The sequence below is a fragment of the Kogia breviceps genome, chromosome 7, assembly GCF_026419965.1.
Source record: "Kogia breviceps isolate mKogBre1 chromosome 7, mKogBre1 haplotype 1, whole genome shotgun sequence".
NCBI classification, from domain to species: Eukaryota; Metazoa; Chordata; class Mammalia; order Artiodactyla; family Physeteridae; genus Kogia; species Kogia breviceps.
Window position 1 is genome coordinate 116,145,394 of NC_081316.1, and position 24,599 is coordinate 116,169,992.

Below are 24,599 nucleotides of genomic sequence, written 5' to 3' on the forward strand. Positions count from 1 at the left end.
GCTTACACTGTGCTGTAGGTAAACTCTGCTAATCAGCTTGTGGATAATAAAGTTCAGCATTTTGCCAATTCTATTAAATGAATTGTAAAGCAAGATGTTAATAGGAGAAACTGTGTACATGTGTGGGGCAGGGAGTATATGAAATTCTGTGTATTATCTGGTCAACTATTCTGTTAACTTGTACTAAATGATAAAGTCTATTAATTATTTTTTAAATAATAAAAAAAATAAAACAAAGTCACAAGCCAGCAACTGCACAGCATCATTTCACAGGGCTCTGAGGGAAAGGCTTCCGCACACCACGTGTACCCTGTAATGCCCTGACAGCTGGCGGAGAAAACGACACACGAGACTGAGAATAAAGGAAAGGGGAGTCCACATAACACGCTGTAAACACATCAGGTTGAGCAGACCTGCCTGCACGCCAACACCACATTTCCAGAGCACGTCCCTTCAGCGGTCAGAGCGCCACAGCTAAGAGCTGGCCTCCACCCTGGGATGCAACAGCCCACATCTTTGCTCCCCTTCACCCTCTCTCCCGAGAGTGGTCACCTCTAAATGGCCTTGATTCTGGGAAGACCACTGTCCAGACTACCCCAAGGCCAAGCCCAGCCCCTCATCTCCTGCTACTTTATCAAGAAGACAGGTTTCCTGCCTCTGTGCTTCCTCCTTCATGGCTCACTGACAAAGCTCAGTTTACAGAGTCCATCTGTGTGACCAGGACAGGTCAAGCTGGCTAACCGGTCACATGGCTGCTTCACGTCTAGCCGGTCTACCCAGGTCATCTGGACATCCTCTCCTCTGAAGACATGCACAAGACTCTGCATTTTTCAAAGTCACCACCTCCAGGAACCCCTCCTAGATCTCCTAGGGAGTCCTGCTGGGCTCAGAACCTCCCAGTCATCTGAGAGGCCCCGAGGAGGGGACCAGTACTGCTTGTCCTCCTCGTCCTGCCTCGGGGCATGGTGTCAGTGTCCAGAGGGCCTTCTGCCATGAATGAAACGAAGGCCCTGTACCAGCCTGTGAGTACCACTGGGCCCCTTCTCAGATGCTGCCTGAGGACAGTGAGGCTGGGAGGGGCACCCATGAAGCAGCCATTCCCAGGGCTCCTTCCTCCCAAGGCCCTCAAGCCCTCTGCAGTCATGGCCAACAGCCCTATGCTCTGCCTGCCCTTGGCCTGGGAGCCAGCCTGGCTCAAGCAGGGCCCTACTCTGTATCAAGTCTGTGAGAGAGAGTCCAGGAAAGGCCTTCAAGCCAGCCCTAAGAGTGGCCCCACCCACCTAGCCATCCAGGACTGGCTAAATAATATCTCCCCAAATTCTTATGCTGAAGCCTTTAACCCCAGTATCTCAGAGTGTGACTGTACTTGGAGACGGAAGAGAGGAGGACTGAATTGTGTGGGTTCTTCCCTTAAAGTATTCAGTTCCTTTTTTATTTTTAAATTTTTATTATTTTGCGGTACGCGGGCCTCTCACTGCTGTGACCTCTCCCCTTGCGGAGCACAGGCTCCGGACGCACAGGCTCAGCGGCCATGGCTCACAGGCCCAGCTGCTCCGCAGCACGTGGGATCCTCCTGGACCGGGGCACGAACCCCCAGTCCCCTGCATCAACAGGCGGACTCTCAACCACTGCGCCACCAGGGAAGTCCCAGTTCCTTTTTTTTTTTTTTTTTTTGCGGTATGCGGGCCTCTCACTGTTGTGGCCTCTCCCGTTGCGGAGCACAGGCTCCGGACGCGCAGGCCCAGCGGCCATGGCTCACGGACTTAGTTGCTCCGCGGCATGTGGGATCTTCCCGGACCAGGGCACGAACCCGTGTCTCCTGCATCGGCAGGCGGACTCTCAACCACTGCGCCACCAGGGAAGCCCCCAGTTCCTTTTTAAAATGAAGTTTTGATAGTGACATTTAAAGACCTGCTGCTGGTTTCATGGGTACCCCCATGCCCCCACATCAACTCCTCTTCTCACAGTCATACTCCAACACGGTCTAAACAGACCAGCATTCCTGTATGAAAAACATTTCATTATCAAATATAAATTAGTCCTGAAAGTTTAAAAACCTGTTTTTATATTAAATAATTTGTTTGGGGAATAAACTAATTTTTAACTCTAAATAAAAGAGTTAGGAAGATAAATCTATACCTAGCACAGAGTCAAAACTCAATAAATATTTGTTATATGAAAGAAGGGAAAACCTGCTATCTTGCGATCATGGAATTAAAACGTTAAGAACGACTAACGGGATTACAAGTGCAACCGTCGAAGAAGAAACTAAAGTCCAAAGAAAGCAAGTGACCTGTCTAAGATTATAAGAAAGGTAGCAATATCAAGACTAAAACATAACTGTCATTTTAAAGCCAAATTTACTTTTTGATCATCTTTGGGACCCTAACATTTATAGCTCATTTCCATGAACATGGAGAATTGACCTCTTAATAAGAAAAAGAGGTAACACCAGTTTTCCATTTAGTTTTATATTTAATCAGAAGCACCAATTATTCATAACAATTAAGAAATCAGAGCACAGATAAAGAAGGACTGCAAATTATACAAATAAGAAAATTTGTGGGATAATAAAGATGATTTTTTTGCTTTTAATCATCAAATTAAATTGCTATAAATGCTTTTATAACAGATAAAGAGATAAACTTAAATCTGCAAAATAAAAAACTGAATTATTTACATTTAAAAATCAACATTTATTGAGTGAAAAATATGTATCAGGTCTGCCCTAGATACTTTACATATTTTATCCTCACACATTTAATCTTTACAATAATCTTATGAGATTAAGAATAGTCCTACAATCCCCATTTTACAATTGGGGAAACTAAAGCACAGAGAAGTAAAATAACTTGCTCAACATAACACAAGATTAAAACCCAAGCAACCTAGCACCAGAACCCATGCTCTTAACCATCATGCTATCCTGTTTTAAACTGTATGATTATTTTTTGATAAAATACATTTTATAAAAACCTAATAGCTTTTATTTTATATGCACTTAAAGCTCAATATATTTATATGATAGTTATTAATATTTCTAACTGTACAGCATGAGCATTTAATCTATGCAGCATTTTAGGAACAGTTTTATAAATAGAGAACAAATATATTCAGGATACAATTTTAAGGTATTTTTAGATGCTCTTCTAGTGATAGTTTTAAAAGATAAAAGGAAACCTTTCTATCCTATGGAAATTAGTGTTAGTCAATCTAAAATATGCCTTTATCAGGTCTCAAATTACTTAGGCATATAGGGAAAAAGAAAGAGCTTTAGATTCTGCTGTTATTCTGCAATTCATACATTGTTTACATTAACAGTTACAATGCATTAAAAAAAACATTGATCACACTGACTTAATTCTAGAGAGAAAACACATGTGATTTATTATTTTAAACCACTGTGAAAAGCAAGGCAGAGTCACAGTCCCGATAATCTAAAAGTGTTCACCAGGCATGTGATTCTGCTCACACTTTGGCTATACCACCATACAGGAAAGAAGAAGGAGATCAAAACCACCACAACAGTAACTCGAAAAGGAAACCCAAGTCTAATATCATCTACATTATTTTTTATCACTGCAGACAAAATTTCTGATGACAAAGTCCACTGCCAGCACATATTATAAACAGAAATATTACTGAAAGAAAAAACGATCTTTGAATTTTCCACACCAAATTCTTTGTTGCCTACCTGAAATCCATGCTTGCCTCTCCACCATGTGCTTAACACTTTTGGGGGCATGTCAATAACAGAAACAATGTCTCCCACCTAGGAGAAAAAAATTTAAGTGAAATGTTTTAAAGCAATTTTTAAAGCAATTGTCTGCCTAGAATTTAAATCTTAACTGTAACAAAAGGGTAAAGTACTATCTTATTTTCTGGCTCATTATTTCTGGTAAAACATTAACACTTCTTTCTATAAGGAATGTAATAATCTTAACCAATTGTTAAGGAGAGGTTTACAAAAAGTTAAGCAGCACAAAGACTGTGGTCCAACTAACACCTGTAGTAACTTCAGAAAACCTGATCGATAGCATAAGATGTCTGAACATCAGGCATCATACCATCATCACTTCTGTTAAAATACTCTGTTAACTGCTGTTACTAAAGGTGATCAGATTCACTTTAGTGAATCTAAAAGGCAATTTTAAATACTCATATTTAGAACAACAGCAGCTTTTGTTAATACATTTAGTGAGTGCTTACCATGTGCCAGGCACTGTGCTAAACATTTGACATATCTTATTTTATCATATAGGAAAGCTCTAAGATGTCTACAATTACTGGGTTATTCTTAGTACATGTAAAACTGAATGATAACAACATTTCTTTTAATAGATGGTTCAATATAACATTCCCACTAAATAGCTGACTTTCTTCACTTTAAAAGACAAACTAATGAGTTTGTACAAACTTTTTCAAAATTGTGAGTATGAAAATGGCAATAATAGTTTTTAGTAATATATTTAAAGGGAGTTGTATTCTTCAATCAAAATAACTGATGATCTCTGTGATAAACCAGTTAAGCACTTCAGAGCAATGTTGCTAATGTACACAGTATTGCTTTAAGAACTTTTTTTGTATATTCACAACTAATTTTTCCAGTCATGAAAGTCCTCTTCACAAAACCATATTAGCTAACAGACATGGAATCTTTCAAGACCAAGGATTCCTCTGTGTATAGAGCCAAAAGTTTAGTTTGAGAACAGTTTGAATTCCATACAGTAAAAATTTATACTTTTTTTCCTCTTAAACTGAATAACTGCCAGCATTTTCTTTGGTCTCTCATCAGCCAATATTAAAGGAAGAAACTTAATTCCCCTCCTTTTTGCATCTGATAGCAAGAAATGTTCAGTTCACTTTTCATCTGGTCTTTACCTCAATCTATGAACAATGAGAAGAAACTATCACTGGATATTGTTTTTAGGTGCTATAAACACAAAGACAAAAGAGGATTTGGCTTTCAAGAAGCTCACAGAGACAAACAGGAGAACAATTATGATTGAATGTAGTAAGTGACATATCAGAGATAAGCCTTGAGAACAGCTCAGAATGAGTTCAGTGCAGGTTCTGGGGGGGTATGTATTTCCATGGAGTAGAGGGAAGGAGAGCAAGGAGACTTCCTAGAAGAAATGGGAGACATTTAAGCTGAATTTTCAAGAATGAGTACAGTCATTAAAATAAAAATAGATGGCATGCCAGGCTGAAAGACAATGATGCACAGACACCTGGTGCTTTTCATTAAGGAAATGATTGCAACAGTTAAAACTGAGGCTAGAAAGATAGCAGGGACTGAGCTAACACACAGCATCTTTAGTCACTTACCTCTAAGGTCAATTCATCCGGGGCCCGAGCAGTGTACCTCTTGATAACATGGGCAGCACCAACAGCAGGAGTGTTAATGGATGATTCTTCATGAACTAGAAGGTGATTTCCCTTATTATCAATCTGTGACAAAGAAAATGTACTTTGAGATGGTTAAAGACATGGGACTTGCAAGTTTCTTTGTGTATCTATACAATTCAACTTGACTTAGAAAAACCATAACGCAAAGAATATTAAAAAAAAAAAAACCCACCACTTATTGAGTACTTACTATATGCCAGTCATTGTATTGTACATATAACATACGTCCTTTAATCTTCGTAAGTATCTAAAAGATACTTATCATCATTATCAACACTTAAAGATGAAGATGCTAAAGCTAAAGGAGGCTATATAAATTATGAGAGGTTAAATAATTTGTCCCAGATCACACAGCCAATAATGAAGAATCAAGATCTCAGGGCAAGTTTTGCCCGGCTCTAAGGTCTATATCCTTTCTACTTTTCATTGCCTTCCCAATTTCCACTGAGAGGAGAGAATAATGTAACTCTACATATGCAAATTAAGGAGAAAAATCTAACCTATTGACAGGAGGATACTCTATCACTCAAGACATTCTTAAATCAGACTCTTTAAAAGGTTAATTGTCTCTTGTTCATCAATGACAAAAAACTATTTTTAGTTACTAAGCCAATTAGATATATATACACATATATATACATATACCTTGCTAAATGTATATACATTAATGTATTAAATACAAAAATAACAGGTGTCATTGTGATTCATAAAATAATATTAAAATTAGCCTCCTGAATTATCAAAGAAAGATTTGAGATGAAAAATATTTAATGTATCACATATCTATCTTCCAGAAGAGGAGAATAAGCACCGTTTATTCAATTCCTGAAACTCAACAGCTATGAAAATTAATATTAAATTTCGTAAGTAGATAATTTAAAAATTAACTTTAATATAAGATGAACTGGATTAATACCTCCATCCAAGTAAGGGCAGGTCCACAATTGATCTTGTTGCCAGCAATAGCTGAAAGGCGGGACAGGTAAGCCATAAGCATCTGAGTGACTGACTAAAGAAAAAGAGAAGATTCAGTGGTAACAGAATAAAGATACTACACTCTCTGTCAAAGAAACTGGGAGAAAAAAATCTGCAGATTTTTATGCATTTTCATAGTTACGGAGGTTCTTCACAGAGGCTTAACAGTTCCATGAACTGACACTACAGGCACTTACATAACTTCCTGTTTGGTGCAGAACTTTCACTTTAGCCCCTCATCATCAGGGCTTATAATACTGTACAGCTTCTAATTTGGATGCCTTCTCTTTCTATTTTTGTATTGAAAATGTAAAACGATAGCAGAGACATACTTGCTTTTCCACCCGTCTTCCCCCTGCTACTCTGAAATGCTTTCTGCAAGGCCTGCTGCAGTCTTCACACACCCAGCCATAGCAGGACAGTTCATACGTGATCCTACACCACGAGTCAACTGATGGGTCCAGGAATGGGACCCAACATTAGCTGACCTAACAGGAGTTGCTGCAGGAATTAGGAACCGTGACACAAAATTTCGACTCAGTCTGGCTGCTGGCTTAAAAAGAAATGAGAACCTGGTCCCTGTTGGGAGTCATAATGTTCTGAGACAGTCTGAGAAAGAAATACACAACAGACAAGGCAGACAGAGAAAAGGAGGCAGAGAGACGTCCAGGCTTTCTATGGTGCGAAAGAATCTGCGGTTTTAGGACATTCCTGAGACCTTGTCGCGGTGTCAGTTCTTACATGACTGAAGTCTCCACTTTGCCCTCACTGCATAATCGCCTGGGAATTAACTAGAGATTTGAAATGCCTTCCCTTCAGGACTTCCACTGTTTTCAAGCATCCACTGTGGCTGCCAAGGAGTCTAACGCCAATATATTTCTTGTTCCTTTGATAAAAACCTTGTTGTTGCTCTCCAGAAGCCTTTTGGGTTTCCTCTCTGTTTTGGCATTTTGAAATTTTACCACAATGTTTCTAGATGTGTGTCTTTTCACTTATTATATTTAGCACTTAATGGACCCATTTAATCTGAAAACAGGCCCTTTATTAATTTAGGGGAATTTATTATATTTTTAGTTACTGCCAACCACTCTCTCCTCCTATAACTCCTACAAGAGGAATAGGAACTTATAGGAACTTCTGGATCTATTCTCTGTGATTCCCAACAATTCTCTCACAACTTTTTGTCCCTTTTGGGGCTGTGTTCTTACAAAGCTTGCTCTTCCTGCTCACTAATTCTCTCTTCATCTATGTCTATTTTGCATGTAATCCAGCTGTTAAGGTTTGTTATTATAAAAATTAATTTTAAAAACCACATGTTCAGGGCTTCCCTGATGGCACAATGGTTGAGGGTCCGCCTGTCGATGCAGGGGACACGGGTTCATGCCCCAGTCCGGGAAGATCCCACATGCCGCGGAGCGGCTGGGCCCGTGAGCCATGGCCGCTGAGCCTTCGCATCCGGAGCCTGTGCTCCGCAACGGGAGAGGCCACAACAGTGAGAGGCCCACATACCGCAAACAAAAAACCACATGTTCATTTCTAAGTTCTCTGATTATTTTATTTTTTAAAACTCTGTTCTCATTCCATGAATGTGACTGCCTCATTTTCTCTCTGAGGGTCGTAATCATGCTTCTGAAAGCCCTCTGTTTGCTCTTCTGTTACTTTGTTAATTAGGTTTTCACACTGAAGATTTCTAGTTTATCTATCTGTCCCTCTGCAGTCCTCCTGTACAAGTTTCTTACACTGTATTTTCTTGCCCCCATAAATCTTATCCCATCTACTTTCAAAGATTCTTCACAATTTTTGATGCCCTGATGGTTCTTTTTATTTTCTGATGTTATAAAAGAATCTCTTTCCCCTTAAATTAAAAAAAAAAACTCATATTTTTACTAGAAATTTTTGGCAGGAGTGGAAATAAGTGCATGGACACAGCCTGCCATCATAAACTGAGTAAACAGCATCATTTGAATACACATTTCTTTGATTATTAGTAAGGTCAACATTTTTCCATATTTTTGCTTCTATATTTTGCATTCTCTTTGAAAAATGATCTGCTCATATATATTGCCCATTTATATATTAAGATATGAGATTCTTCTTATAAAATTATACACTGAACCTATTTCAATTCAAAATATCCTAACAGCATTACTAATTTTTCAGTTAAGAAATAATTAAGTGATCCCATGAATCTTCCTGAGTGCTCAATATAAGCTTTTATTTAGTATACTGGCAAAAAAATTTCTGCTAATTTATAGTGATTACTTCTGCAAAGTACTGAATGCTTACCTCTAGACTGTCCTTCAGGGCATCAGAACGGGGAAGCTCTGAGAGCTGGGAGAATCGTCGGTCATAAATACACAGATGAAGATGTTTATCAAGTACCCGAAAATCTTCATAACTTCTTTTAATGATCCAACTTTTGCCCTATGAGTAAGAAAAAAAAAGACTCCTATAATTTGTCTCTATTAGGAATGGTTAGGAACCAGGATTTGTTCCATAACGATATGTTATTCATGAGATTTTATACTTACTAATTAACTTGACAATAAATAGTTAAACTCCAAAACCCTATAGTGAGTTATATTACATTAAAATGTCAATAATGGAAAATAAGCTAGAACTGTCCACTAAACCTCTTCCTACCACTGATCAAGCCCACTGGCTCTCCTTGGGAATAATAACTGGTAGATGGGAAGATAGCATGTGACCTTAAACCCACAGAAAGAACCATAAAATGATTTTGTGTGGGAGACTATTACCAGAAATTAAAGAAAAATAAAACCAGGTCACTGATCAGTCACCATGAACATTTCTGTGACTGAAACTGGAAATACACTGAAAAGTAATTTTCTTAAATTTCTTAAATTTCATCAAGAAGCATTTGGTGTGCATATATTATCTAGAACCCACTATATCTCCCCACTTCTCAGTCTTTCTTCCTTGCCTTGCCTAAACTCACAATCTCATTAGAAATGAAAATCTGCTCACAGAGCATATTTATTACACACTGTCTTCTAAGTTTCTCTTGAATCTATCACTTTGTAGCCCGAGGTTTATTAAGGACTGACATCATTTCTGACTTCCCTGCTTTTGATCTTCTCCTCCACGCCCCTCCCCCAACACAAAATACAAAGCTTGTCAGGTCACACACACAAAAGGCCTTCAAAAGCTCCTGTGGGCAGTAATGATGAGCTGGTCCCCGCTACACACCATTTGGTTTGACAATTCAATCCATTTTTATATGGAGGCTTTCATCTCATAGCAATCTGGAGGGACTGGGAGACAAAGCAGCTGTCTCAGAATTGAAGAAAACATCTCTACTGAAGCTCTTTTCCATTTGCCTCTGCCAGTGGGGCAGAAGCAGAAGAAGGTACCATTTCCTGGGAGAGGTGCTGAATTCTAAACAGAGGTATGTCCATAACTAACAGGATAAACTTGTTTAGTCCTACTTTGGACTACAAGTCTCCACTACACAGACGGAAAGCAATACCACCTCCCTCATTCAGAGGGCTGTTAGAATGAAATAAGAGAACAGATGTGTCAGAAATTTTTAAAGAACAGTCTCCTGGTTCCTATTCTAAGAAATGCTAGTTCAATAAATCTGGAATGAGATCCAGTTAATCTGATGATCAGCCTGAGCTGGGAACCACCGATCCACAAGATTAAGTGCAAACATACTCGCACATATCAGGGTTTGCATCACCTGGGCCTCTCTAAATTTACAGTGTGATCCCACTCACGACTCCTCCATGCCGTTTCTTTGCTTCCAGTTATGTTCAATCACTTGAATTTCTTCCATGTGTGAAATGTTCCCTTTCTTGCCTACATGATTTTTAAGTGCTGTTCTTCTACTATGGAAAGTTGTTCTTTTACTCTTCGCTCAAGTAAGCTCCTTTGTTTTTTCAGTTCTACCACTGCCTTCTACCCAAAGCATTCCTGAGTGACAACAGGTGGTTAAATACTTGCTCCTTTGGAATGGCAAAAATAAAAAATAAAAATGAACAACAAAGCAGAAAAAAAGAAAAACATTGCATAGTTGCAAATATTTTTTCTTTCACACATACATATTTCAAAAATTATGCAACACTTCAAATATCAGAAAATAACAAAAATTAATTTAACATATGTATATCTCCATCACAGAGATTAAACAGATGGCGACTTTTTATTTCAAAGCTCTGGATTTTTTAAATTGAAATATAGTTGACTTACAGTATTATGTTAGTTTCACGTGTACAGCAAAGTGATTCAGTTACACTATATTATTTTTCAAATTATTTTCCATTATAGGTTATTACCAGATATTGAATATAGTCCCCTGTGCTATACAGTAAATGCTTGTTGCTTACCGATATTATGTATAGCAGCTTCTGTTAATCTCATACTTCTAATTTATCCCTCTCCCCCTCCCTTTCCCCTTTGGTAACGATAAATTTGTTTTTCACGTCTGTGAGTCTGTTTCTGCTTTGTATATAAATTCATCTGTATTGTTTTTTAGATTCCACATATAAGTGATATCATACTTTCTCCATCTAACTTACTTTCTCCATCTAACTTACTTCACCTAGTATATTCTCTAGGTCCATCCATGTTGCTGCAAATGGCAATATTTCATTACTTTTTATGGCTAAGCAATATTCCATTGTATAAATATACCACATCTTCTTTATCCATTCACCTGTTGATGGACACTTAGGTTGCTTCCATGTCTTGGCTATTGCAAATAGTGCTGCTATGAACATTGGGGTGCATGTATCTTTTCGAATTAACGTTTTCTCCGGGTATATGCTCAGGAGTGGGATTGCTGGGTCGTTTGGTAGTTCTATTTTTAGTTTTTTAAGGAATCTCCATAATGTTCTCCATAGTGGCTCTATCAATTTACATTCCCACCAACAGTGCAAGAGGGTTCCCTTTTCTCCACACCCTCTCCAGCATTTATTATTTGTAGACTTTTTGATGATGGCCATTCTGACCATAGCGAGGGGATATGTTTTTGGTTTTTTTTAATTTTAATATTAATTTTTTTATTGGGGTATAATTGTTTTACAATGTTGTGTTAATTTCTACTGTACAGCTAAGTGGAGTTCCTGCACTATACAGCAGGTTCGTATTAGTTATCTATTTTATACATATTAGTGCATACATGTCAATCCTAATCTTACAATTCATCCCACCCCACCCTCCGCTTCTCCCCTTGGTGTCCATACGTTTGTTCTCTACGTCTGTGTCTCTATTTCTGCCTTGCAAACTGATTCATCGGTACCATTTTGCTAGATTCCACATATATGCATTAATATATGATATTTGTTTTTCTCTTTCTGACTTATTTCACTCTGTATGACAGTCTCTAGGTCCATCCACATCTCTACAAATGACCGCATTTCGTTCCTTTATACGGCTGAGTAATATTCCATTGTATATATGTACCACATCTTCTTTATCCATTCATCTGTCGATGGGCATTTAGGTTGCTTCCATGACCTACTGTAAATAGTGCTGCAATGAACATTGGGGTGCATGTGTCTTTTTGAATTATGGTTTTCTCTGGGTATATGCCCAGTAGTGGGATTGCTGGGTCATAAGGTAATTCTATTTTTAGTTTTTTAAGGAACCTCCATACTGTTCTCCATAGTGGCTGTACCAATTTACATTCCCACCAACAGTGCAAGAGGGTTCCCTTTCCTCCACACCCTCTCCAGCATTTACTGTTTGTAAATTTTCTGATGATGCCCATTCTAACTGGTGTGAGGTGATACCTGACTGTAGCTTTGATCTGCATTTCTCTAATAATTAGTGATGTTGAGCATCTTTTCATATTCCTGTTGATCACATCTATGTCTTCTTTGGAGAAATGTCTTCTGCTCATTTTTTGATTGGGTTGTTTGGGTTTTTTTGATATGGAGCTGTATGAGCTATTTATATATTTTGAGTATTAACCCCCGTTTGGTCACATCGTTTGCAACTATTTCCCCCATTCTATAGGTTGTCATTTCATTTTGTTGATGGCTTCCTTGCTGTGCAAAAGCCTTTAAGTTTGAATAGGTCCCATTTGTTTAATTTTGCTTTTATTTCTTTTGCCTTGGGAGATGGTCCTAAGAAATATTGTTATGATTTATGTCAGAGAATATTTTGCCTATGTTCTCTTCTAGCAGTTTCATGGTGTCATGTCTTATATTTAGGTCTTTAAACCGTTTTGAGTTTATTTTTGTGTATGGTGTGAGGCAGTGTTCTAACTTCACTGATTTACATGAGGCTGTCTAGCTTTCCCAACACCACTTGCTAAAGAGACTGAAGAGACCTCTGCCCATTTTTTAATCAATGTTTTCTGCTACTGAGTTGTAGGGGTTCCTTGTATATACTGGATATTAACCCCTTATCAGATACATGGTTTGCAAATATTTTTTCCCATTCCACAGGCTATCTTTTTACTTTCTTGATGCTTTCCTTTGCAGTTCAGACCTTTTAGTTTTTTTGTAGTTCCAGTTGTTTATTTTTGCTTTTCGAATCAGATTTTAAAAAATCATCACCGGGCTTCCCTGGTGGCGCAGTGGTTGAGAATCCGCCTGCCGATGCAGGGGACACGGGTTCGTGCCCCGGTCCGGGAAGATCCCACATGCCGCGGAGCGGCTGGGCCCGTGAGCCATGGCCGCTGAGCCTGCGCGTCTGGAGCCTGTGCTTCGTAACGGGAGAGGCCACAACAGTGAGAGGCCCTCATATCAAAAAAATAAAAAAAAAAAAATCATCACCAAGACTGATGTTAAGGGGAATACTACCCATGTTTTCTTCTAAGGAGCTTTATGGCTTCAGGTCTTACATCTAAGCCTTTAAACCATTTTGAGTTAATTTTTGTGTACGGTATAAGTCTATTTTCATTCTTTTGCCATGTGGTGGTCCAGTTTTCCCAACAACTTTTATAAAAGAAACTGTGCTTTCCCCATTGTATATTCTTGGTTCCTTTAATGTAAACTAAGTGACCATATACGTGTGGGTTTATTTCTGGGCTCTCTATTCTACTCCATTGATTATTTTTCTGTTTTTATGCCAATACCATACTGTTTTGATTACTATAACTTTGTAATATAGTTTGAAATCAGGGCACATGATACCTCCAGTTTTGTTCTTCTTTCTCAAGATTGCTTTGAATATTTGGGGTCTTTTGTGGTTCCAAACAAATTTTAGGGGTGTTTCTTCTATTTCTGTGAAAGATGCCATTGGAATGTTGGTAGGGATTGCACTGAATCTGTAGATTGCTTTGAGGAGTATGCACATTTTAACATCATTTCAATCCATGAGCAAAGAACTTTCTTTCCACTTATTTGTGTCATCTTCCATTTCTTTCAGCAGTGCCTTACAGTTTTCAGTGTACAGATCTTTCAACTCCTTGGTTAAATTTATTCCTAGGTATTTTATTATTTTTGATGCAATTGTGGCATTGTTTTCTAATTTCTCTTTCTGATAATCTGTTATTATAGTTTATAGAAATGGAATCGACTTTTGGTAAGAAGCTTGAAGCTTTCCAACTAAGATCAGGAACAAGGCAAGGATATCTTCTCTCATCACAGTTTTTTTTTTTTTTTTAAACATCTTTATTTGAGTATAACTGTTTTATAATAGTGTGTTAGTTTCTCCTTTACAACAAAGTGAATCAGTTATACATATACATATGTTCCCATAACTCTTCCCTCTTGTGTCACCCTCCCTCCCACCCTCCCTATCTCATCACAGTTTTAAAACACTGTGCTGGAATTCCTAGATAATGCAGTAAGACAGGAAAAGGAAGTAAAAGATATATAGATTGGTAAGGAAGAAATAAAACTGCCTTTGTACACAGATGACATGATTATATAGGTAGAAAATACAGAACAAATCCCAAAAGAACCCCATCTAGAACCAGTAAGTGATTATAGCAAAGTAGCAGGATAAAAGGTTAATATACAAAAGTCAATTGCTTTCCTATATACCAGGCAATAAATAAGTGGAGTCTGAAATTAAAAACACAAAACCATTTACATTACCACCCCGAAAATGAAATACCTAGGCATAAATCTAACAAAATATGTACAAGATCTATATGAGGAAAACTATAAAACTCTGGTGAAAGAAGTCAAAGAACTAAATATGGAGAGATATATACCATGTTCACGGACAGGAAGACTCAATATTGCCAAGATGTTAATTTTTCCCAACTTGATCTACAGATTCACAATCCTTACCCAGCCTAAACCCCAGCAAGTTATTTTTCTGAATATTGACAAACTGATTCTAAAGTGTACATGGAGAGGCAAAAGTCCCAGAAGAGCCAACACAATATTAAAGAAGAATAAAGTTGGAGGATTTGATGGTATGTAACTTCAAGACTTACCATAAATCTACAATAATCAACACAATATGGTATTGGGAAAGGAACAGACATATACATAAATGGAACAGAATAGACAGCCCAGAAACAGACCAACCTAAATACAGTCAACTGATGTTTGACAAAAGAGCAAAGGCAATACAATGGAGAAAAGATGGGTTTTTTCAACAAATGGTGCTGGAACAACTGAACATCCACACACACAAAAATAAATCTAGACAAAGACCTTACATCTTTCACAAAAACTAACTCAAAAAGACCTTAGCATAAGACACAAAACAATAAAACTCTTAGAAGATAACACAGGAGAAAATATAGATGATCTTGGGTTTGGTGATGACTTTCTTTAGATACAAGAGCAAAGGCACAGTCCATGAAAGAAAGAATCGATAAGCTAGACTTCACTGAAATTAAGATTTTCTGCCCTGTTGAGAGAATGAAAAGACAAGCCACAGACTTGGGAGAAAATACTGGCAAATAACATATCTACTGATAAGGGATTTTAACCAAAATATACAAAGAACCCTTAACCATCAACAGTAAGAAAACAAACAACTGATTTTAAAATGGGCACCTCACCAAAAAGACGTACAGATGACAAATATGCATATGAAAGGATGCTCCACACCATATGACATCAGGGCAAGGCAAATAAAAACAAGAAGATATCACTACACATCTATTAGAGTGGCAAAAATCCAGTACATTAATAACACCAAATGCTAGTGAGGATGGGAAGCAACAGGAACTTTCCTTCACTGCTGGTATGAATACAAAATGTTACAGCCATTTAGGTAGACTTTTCACTTTCTTACAAAATTTATCATACTCCTGGCACAGGATCCAGCAATTGCACTCCTTGGTGTTTACCCAAATGAGCTGAAAAGTTATGTCCACACAAAACCTGCACATAAAGGTTTACAGCAGCTTTATTGGAAGCTGCCAAAGCCTGGAAGCAACCAAGATGTCCTTTAGCTGGTGAATGGATAAATGAACTGTGGTACATCCAGACAATGGAATATGACTCAGCACTAAAACAAAGTAAGTATCAAGCCATGAAAAGACATGAAACTTAAATGCATATTGCTAAGTGAAAGTAGTCACCCTGAAAAGGCTACATACTATATTATTCCAACCGCATGACACTGTAGAAAATACAAAAGTATGGAGAAAATTTAAGAAAAAAAATCAGTGGTTGCCAGGGGCTAGGGGGAAGTGAGAGATGAATAGGTGGAGCACAGGAGATTATAAGACTGTGAAACTATTCCACATACTATAATGGTAGATACACACTATAAATTTATCCAAACCCACAGAATGTACAACATCATGAATGAGCCCTTAATGACAATGCTACATCAATGTAGGCTCATCAGTTGTAACAATGTACTCAGTTGTAACAAGGTACAACGTTAGCAGGGGAATGTCCATAGTGGAGGAGGATGTGCATGTGTGAGGACAAGGGATACGAGGGAACCCTGTACTTCCACTCAATTTTGCTGTAAACCTAAAATTGGTCTAAAAAAAAAGTGTATTAAATTTATAAAAGGTAATCATGTTCTCTTCTCTCTATAGGGTCTTGCTGAAAAAAATAAATATCAATAAACAACCACATAAAGGAAATAACATTCAGAGCCTCAAATGGTAAATACTGGGGACTGGATTTCAAAACTCATTTCTTCATATATCAAAAAGTAAAAAGTCTGTGTTTTTATACAGATTTATATGCAGGAAATTAAAACCATAACATGTAATTTGCAAATTCTCTCAAACTGTTTTACTAGTAAAATTCTAAAAATAGTAAAATACCTATCTTTTCAGTAGATGTGGAAGAAAAACTTTAAATTTCATATATAAAAAAACCTTACTCATGGAATTTCCAAATGGGCTGAATAAAGTAAATGATCAGAGTATTTTAGAAGTTCAATTATCTTATGAAGAACAGAACAAAAAATTCACTATATACATCTGTCTAAATTTTAATTTGCGGCTAATTTATAACCTTAATAATTATTACTATCAAGTAAGTATTGCTCTCCAAGGATAACAAAAATCAACAATTCTTTTTTTTTTTTTTTTTTGCGGTACACAGGCCTCTCTCACTGTTGTGGCCTCTCCCGTTGTGGAGTACAGGCTCTGGACACCCAGGCCCAGCGGCCATGGCTCACAGACCCAGCCGCTCCGCGGCATGTGGGATCTTCCCAGACCGGGGCACGAACCCGTGTCCCCTGCATCGGCAGGCGGACTCTCCACCACTGCGCCACCAGGGAAGCCCCACAATTCTTAACAAGGCTCATAAAGAAGAATGAGAGAAAAAGAAAAATACCAGTGTATATAGGATCAAATTTCTAAGACAAAATTTTGTTATTCTTTCTTTCATTCATTCACCAGATATTTACTGAGCACCTACATAGTACCAAGCCCTGGCGTGAGCATTAGAGATACAACAGAGAAAGTACCATCAAACCTCTGACTTCTAGAATTTATTTCTAGTGAGGAAAAAAATACTTTTTAAGTTGATAAATACATAAATAAAATAATTATACTTTTGTGCTATGAAGAAGTGATATCTAACCTGCCTCCTGAGAACTGAACAGGCACCAGACACAGCAACTGCATGTATGAATGGAGTGACGAGCTGACCAAAAGGTCAATGCCTTGTTGCAGGAAAAAACTCAGGGTCTTTTAGGAACTGACTGAAAGCTAGTGAGACCAAAGCGTAGGAGTGAGAAGACTGTCCCAAGATGCTTAGAAAAAGTAGGCAAGGTCCAGATCCTGCACGGCCCACACAGGCCTTAGTAGCAGTTTGGGTTTAGTTTTAAATTCAATGGAAATCTACTGAAGAGTTTGAACGATGAAAGTAACATGTTTAAATTTACATTTTACCTCATTCTGGCAGTTTAAGGGTTATAATCAAGTATAGGGTGCAAACGTAGATGCTATCAACAATAGCCTAACAAGATACAGCGTTTGAGATACAGCTTGGTAATAATAGAGGTGGAAAGAGTTAGACAAAAGCTACACATACTTGTGGTCCTTTCTGAGAAGAACAGTCTTCACCCATGTTCTCTGAAGACTCTTTTATAATGAGAAAGTTTATCATGCAAGAGAATTAGTACTTTGAATTAGTTGTATGTATGATGAAGTTCAGTGAAAAGAAAGACCTGATTTAAATCTCAGCCTGGCCTTATCCCAAATAGGGGACTTTACACAAGTTACTTAACACCGACGAATAGCAGTTTATTCTTCTACATAATGGGAATGGTAACACATATATTTCAGAGAAAACTTTTTAGGTTTAAATAAGAATGTTTGTGATCTGCTTATACTCAATACATTGTGTTCATACACAGATGCTCTTCAAATGTTAATAATCAACTCCACCCCCTTAGTAACAACATATTCTAAACTGACCAAGTGGAGGAGTTATTTAATACCGAGGAATGCATCTCTGATGGTGGAATTTCAAGCATCAGAGTACAAGAGATATTTTGAGACAGAAAAGCATTCCCCTAAAACCAACTGTTTACTCCATCAACGGGGAAATAAAGAAGCTTTCACATGGCTGTAAATATTTTTCTTTAACATCTTTATTGGAGTATAATAGCCTTACAATGGTGTGTTAGTTTCTATTGTATGACGAAGTGAATCAGCTATACATATACATATATCACCATATCTCCTCCCTCTTGCATCTCCCTCCCAACCTCCTTATCCCGCCCCTCAGATGGACACAAAGCACCGAGCTGATCTCCCTGTGCCATGCGGCTGCTTCCCACTAGCTATCTATCTTACATCTGGTAGTGTATATATATCCATGCCACTCTCTCACTTCGTCCTGGCTTACCCTTCCCCCTCCTTGTGTCCACAGTCCATTCTCTACGTCTATATCTTTATTCCTGTTCTTCCCCTAGGTTCTTCAGAATCTTCTTTTTGTTTTTTAGATTCCATATATATGTGTTAGCATGCAGTTTTTGTTTTCCTCTTTCTGACTTACTTCAATCTGTATGACAGTCACTAGGTCCACCCACCTCACTACAAATAATTCAATTTCGTCTCTTTTTACAGCTGAGCAATATTCCATTGTATATATGTGCCACATCTTCTTTATCCATTAACCTGTCGATGGAAACTTAGGTTGATTCCATGTCTTGGCTATTGTAAATATAGCTGCAATGATCATTGTGGTACATGACTCTTTTTGAATTATGTTTTTCTCAGGGTATATGCCCAGTAGTGGGATTGCTGGGTCATATGATACTTCTGGTTTTAGTTTTTAAGAAACCTCCATACTGTTCTCCATAGTGGCTGTATCAATTTACACTCCCACCAACAGTGCAAGAGGGTTCCCTTTTCTCCAGCATTTATTGTTTGTAGATTTTTTGATGATGGCCATTCTGACTCGTGTGAGGTGATACCTCACTGCAGTTTTTATTTGCATTTCTCTAATGATTAGTGATGTTGAGCATCCGTTCATGTGTTTGTTGTTAATCTGTGTATCTTCTTTGGAGAAATGTCTATTTAGGCCTCCAGCCCATTTTTGGATTGGGTTGTTTGTTTTTTTGATATTGAGCTGCATGAGCTGCTTGTATATTTTGGAGATTAATCCTTTGCCAGTTGCTTCATTTGCAAATATTTCCTCCCAGTCTGAGGGTTGTCTTTTCGTCTTGTTTATGGTTTCCTTTGCTGTGCAAAAGCTTTTAAGTTTCATTACGTCCCATTTGTTTTTCTTTTATTTCCATTTCTCTAGGAGGTGGGTCAAAAAGGATCTTGCTGTGATTTATGTCATAGAGTGTTCTGCCTATGTTTTCCTCTAAGAGTTTGATAGTGTCTGGCCTTACATCTAGGTCTTTAATCCATTTTGAGTTTATTTTGGTGTATGGTGTTAGGGAGTGTTCTAATTTCATTCTTTTACATGTAGCTGTCCAGTTTTCCCAGCACCACTTACTGAAGAGGCTGTCTTTTCTCTGCTGCGTATTCTTGACTCCTTTATCAAAGATAAGGTGACCATATGTGCATGGGTTTATCTCTGGGCTTTCTACCCTCTTCCATTGATCGATATTTCTGGTTTTGTGCCAGTACCATATTGTCTTGATTACTGTAGCCTTGTAGTAGACTCTGAAGTCAGGAAGCCTGATTCCTCCAGCTCCATTTTGCTTTCTCAAGATTACTTTGGCTACTCGGGGCCTTTGTGTTTCCATACAAATTGTGGAATTTTTTGTTCTAGTTCTGTGAAAAATGCCATTGGTAGTTTGATAGCGATTGCACTGAATCTGTAGATTGCTCTGGGTAGTATAGTCATTTTCACAATTTTGATTCTTCCAATCCAAGAACATAGTATATCTCTCCATCTGTTTGTATCATCTTTAATTTCTTTCATCAGTATCTTATAGTTTTCTGCATATAGGTCTTTTGTCTCCTTAGGTAGGTTTATTCCTAGGTATTTTGTTCTTTTTGTTGCAATGGTAAACAGGAGTGTTTCCTTAATTTATCTTTCAGATTTTTCATCATTAGTGTATAGGAATGCCAGAGATTTCTGTGCATTAATTTTGTATCCTGCTACTTTACCAAATTCATTGATTAGCTCTAGTAGTGTTCTGGTAGCCTCTTTAAGATTCTCTAAGTATAGTATCATGTCATCTGCAAACAGTGACAGCTTTACTTTATAAGTAAAGTATACTTTATAAGTAAACAGTTTTACTTCTTCTTTTCTTATTTGGATTCCTTTTGTTTCTTTTTATTCTCTGATTGCTGTGGCTAGAACTTCCAAAACTATGTTGAGTAACAGTGGTGAAAGTGGGCAACCTTACCTCGTTCTGATAATAGTGGAAGTGGTTTCAGTTTTTCACCACTGAGAACGATGTTGGTTGTGGGTTTGTCATATATAGCCTTTATTATGTTGAGGAAAGCTCCCTCTATGCCTACTTTCTGGAGGGTTTTTATCATAACTGGGTGTCGAATTTTGTCAAAAGCTTTTTCTGCATCTACTGAGACAATCATATGTTTTTTCTCCTTCAATTTGTTAACAAGGTGCATCACATTGATAGATTTGCACATATTGAAGAATCCTTGCATTCCTGGGATAAACCCCACTTGATCATGGGGTATGATCCTTTTAATGTGCTGCTAGATTCTGTTTGCTAGTATTTTGTTGAGGATTTTTGCATCTATGTTCGTCAGTGATATTGGCCTGTAGTTTTCTTTTTTTGTGATATCTTTGTCTGGTTTTGGTATCAGGGTGTTGATGGCCTCCTAGAATGAGTCTGGGAGTGTTCCTCCCTCTGCTATATTTTGGAAGAGTTTGAGAAGGACAGGTGTTAGCTCTTCTCTAAATGTTTGATAGAATTCGCCTGTGAAGTCATCTGGTCCTGGGCTTTTGTTTGTTGGAAGAATTTTAATCACAGTTTCAATTTCAGTGCTTGTGAATGGTCTGTGTATATTTTCTACTTCTTCCTGGTTCCATCTCAGAAAGTTGTGCTTTTCTAAGAATTTGTCCATTTCTTCCAGGTGGTCCATTTTATTGGCATATAGCTGCTTGTAGTACTCTCTCATGATCCTTTGTATTTCTGCAGTGTCAGTTGTTACTTCTCCTTTTTTATTCTAATTCTGTTGATTTGAGTCTTCTCCCTTTTTTTCTTGATTAGTCTGGCTAATGGTTTACCAATTTTCTTTATCTTCTCAAAGAACCAGCTTTTAGTTTTACTGATCTTTGCTACTGTATCCTTCATTTCTTTTTCATTTATTTCTGACCTGATTTTTATGATTTCTTTCCTTCTGCTAACTTTTGTTCTTCTTTCTCTAACTGCTTTAGGTGTAAGGTTAGGTTGTTTATTTGAGATGTTTCTTGTCTCTTGAGGTAGGATTGTACTGCTATAAACTTCCCTCTTAGAACTGCTTTTGCTGCATCCCATGTTGGGTTTTCATTGTCATTTGTTTCTAGGTATTTTTTGATTTCCTCTTTGATTTCTTCAGTGATCTCTTCGTTATTTAGTAGTGTATTCTTTAGCCTTCATGTTCCTATTTTTGCAGTTTTTTCCCTGCAATTGATATTGGTCTCACAGCATTGTGTTGGAAAAAATACAATTCCAGTTTTCTTAAATATACCAAGGCTTGATTTGTGACACAAGACATGATCTATCCTGGAGAATGTTCCATGAGCACTTGAAAAGAAATTATTGTGCTGCTTTAGGATGGAATGTCCTATAAATATCAATTAAGTCCATCTTGTTTAATGTGTCATTTAAAGCTAGTGTTTCCTTATTTATGTTCATTTTGGATGATCTGTCTATTGGTGAAAGTGAGGTGTTAAAGTCCCCTACTACGATTGCTTTACTGTTGATTTCCCCTTTTATGGCTGTTAGCATTTGCCTTATGCATTGAAGTCCTCCTGTGTTGGGTGCATTATTATTTACAATTGTTATATCTTCTTCTTGGATTGGTCCCTTGAGCATTATGTAGTCTCCTTCTTTGTCTCTTGTAACAGTCTTTATTTTAGAGTCTATTTTGTCTGATATGAGAATTGCTACTCCAGCTTTCTTTTGATTTCCATTTACATGGAATATCTATTTCCACCTCTTCATTTTCAGTCTGTATGTGTCCCTAGGTCTGAAGTGGGTCTCCTGTAGACAGCATATATACGGGTCTTGTTTTGTATCCATTCAGCCAGTCTGTGTCTTTTGATCGGAGCATTTAATCCATTTACATTTAAGGTAATTATCGATATGTATGTTCCCATTACCATTTTCTTAATTGTTTTGGGTTCGTTATTGTAGGTCTTTTCCTTCTCTTGTGTTTCCTGCCTAGAGAAGTTCCTTTATTTAGCATTTGTTGTAAAGCTGGTTTGGTAGTGCTGAATTCTCTTAACTTTTGCTTGTCTTTAAAGGTTTTAATTTCTCTGTCGAATCTGAATGAGATCCTTGCTGGGTAGAGTAATCTTGGTTGTAGGTTTTTCCCTTTCATCACTTTAAATATGTCCTGCCACTCCCTTCTGGCTTGCAGAGTTTATGTTGAAAGATCAGCTTTTAACCTTGTGGGGATTCCCTTGAATGTTATTTGTTGCTTTTCCCTTGCTGCTTTTAATATTTTTTCTTTGTATTTAATTTTTGATAGTTTGATTAATATGTCTTGGTGTGTTTCTCCTTGGATTTATACTGTATGGGACTCTCTGTGCTTCCTGGACTTGCTTGACTATTTCTTTTCCCATACTAGGGAAGTTTTCAACTATAATCTCTTCAAATGTTTTCTCAGCTTCTTTTTTTGTCTCTTCTTCTTCTGAGATACCTATATATTCAAATGTTGGTGCGTTTAATGTTGTTCCAGAGGTCTCTGAGACTGTTCTCAATTCTTTTCATTCTTTTTTCTTTACTCTGCCCTGTGGTAGTTATTTCCACTATTTTATATTCCAGGCCACTTATCCATTCTTCTGCCTCAGTTATTGTGCTATTGATTTCTTCTAGAGAATTTTTAATTTCATTTATTGTGTTGTTCATCATTGATTGTTTGCTCTTTAGTTCTTCTAGGTCCTTATTAAACGTTTCTGGTATTTTCTCCATTCTATTTACAAAATTTTGGATAATCTTTACTATCATTACTCTGAATTCTTTTTCAGGTAGACTGCCTATTTCCTCTTCATTTGTTTGGGCTGGTGGGTTTTTACCTTGCTCCTTCATCTGCTGTGTATTTCTGTCTTCTCATTTTGCTTAACTTACTGTATCTGGGGTCTCCTTTTTGCGGGCTGCGGTTTTGTAGTTCCCGTTGTTTTTGGTGTCTGCTCCCAGTGGGCAAAGCTGGTTCAGTGGGTTGTGGAGGGGACTGGTGCCTGTGTTCTGGTGGATTAGGCTGGATTTTGTCTTTCTGGTGGGCAGGACCACGTCCCGCTGTGTGTTTTGGGGTGTCTGTGAACTTCTTATGATTTTAGGCTGCCTCTCTGCTAACAGGTGGGGTGTGTCTGCTAATGGGCGGGGTTGTGTTCCTGTCTTGCTAGTTGTCCAGACACAGGGTGTCCAGCACTGTAGATTGCTGGTCGTTGAGTGGAGCTGGGTCTTAGCATTGAGATGGAGATCTCTGGGAGAGCTTTTGCCATTTGATATTATGAGGGGCCCGGAGGTCTCTGGTGGACCAATGTCCACCTCAGAAGCTCAGGCCTGACACCCGGCCAGAGCACTAAGACCCTGTCAGCCACACAGCTGGTTAGTCATGGCACAGTTGGGACAAATCTCGGCCTCCTGACTGACAGTCCATTTCCTTCTACTGTAAATATTTTTGAAAAACTTGATCTTCAGAAAAAATAAACTATCATACATTGATGAATTCTGGTAAATACAAAGGTAGTTCATACAATTCAACTTCAGTAAGAACCATTCAATTCAACTTCTCTAAAGCTTACTATGGAACAATAAAATACTAAGTATTTCATTAAGCTACAATTATTCTTAAACCAACAAAACTATACTCAGAGGGGGAAAGATCAGAACCAAATTTTCATTAGGGCACATGTTAGAATAAATTCTTGCAACAGCTAGATTTGAATTAGTCATTTTAACATTAACATTTAGGGGCTTCCCTGATGGCTCAAGTTGTTAAGAATCTGCCTGCCAATGCAGGGGACACGGGTTTGAGCCCTGGTCCAGGAAGATCCCACATGTCACGGAGCAAGTAAGCCCATGTGCCACAACTACTGAGCCTGTGCTCTAGAGCCCGTGAGCCACAACTACTGAGCCCACATGCCACAACTACTGAAGCCCGTGCGCCTAGAGCCTATGCTCCACAACAAGAGAAGCCACCGTGATGAGAAGCCTGCGCACTGCAACAAACAGAACCCCTTGCTCGCCACAACTAGAGAAAGCCCACATGCAGC

At 38.0% G+C, this 24,599-nt stretch overlaps 1 protein-coding gene across 3 annotated transcripts in view; it reads right to left on the minus strand.

Moving 5' to 3' along the window:
• Positions 1-24,599, minus strand: part of ARHGAP32 (Rho GTPase activating protein 32) — a 274,258-nt gene that overhangs the window by 78,522 nt on the left and 171,137 nt on the right. For all 3 annotated transcript variants that reach the window (XM_059069744.2, XM_067039316.1, XM_067039317.1), the window contains 4 exons: positions 8,671-8,808; positions 6,326-6,418; positions 5,329-5,451; positions 3,695-3,772 (listed from right to left, as the gene is read on the minus strand). In XM_059069744.2, the coding sequence (XP_058925727.1) occupies positions 3,695-3,772; positions 5,329-5,451; positions 6,326-6,418; positions 8,671-8,808 (432 nt within the window). The remainder of the gene's footprint in view (positions 1-3,694; positions 3,773-5,328; positions 5,452-6,325; positions 6,419-8,670; positions 8,809-24,599) is intronic.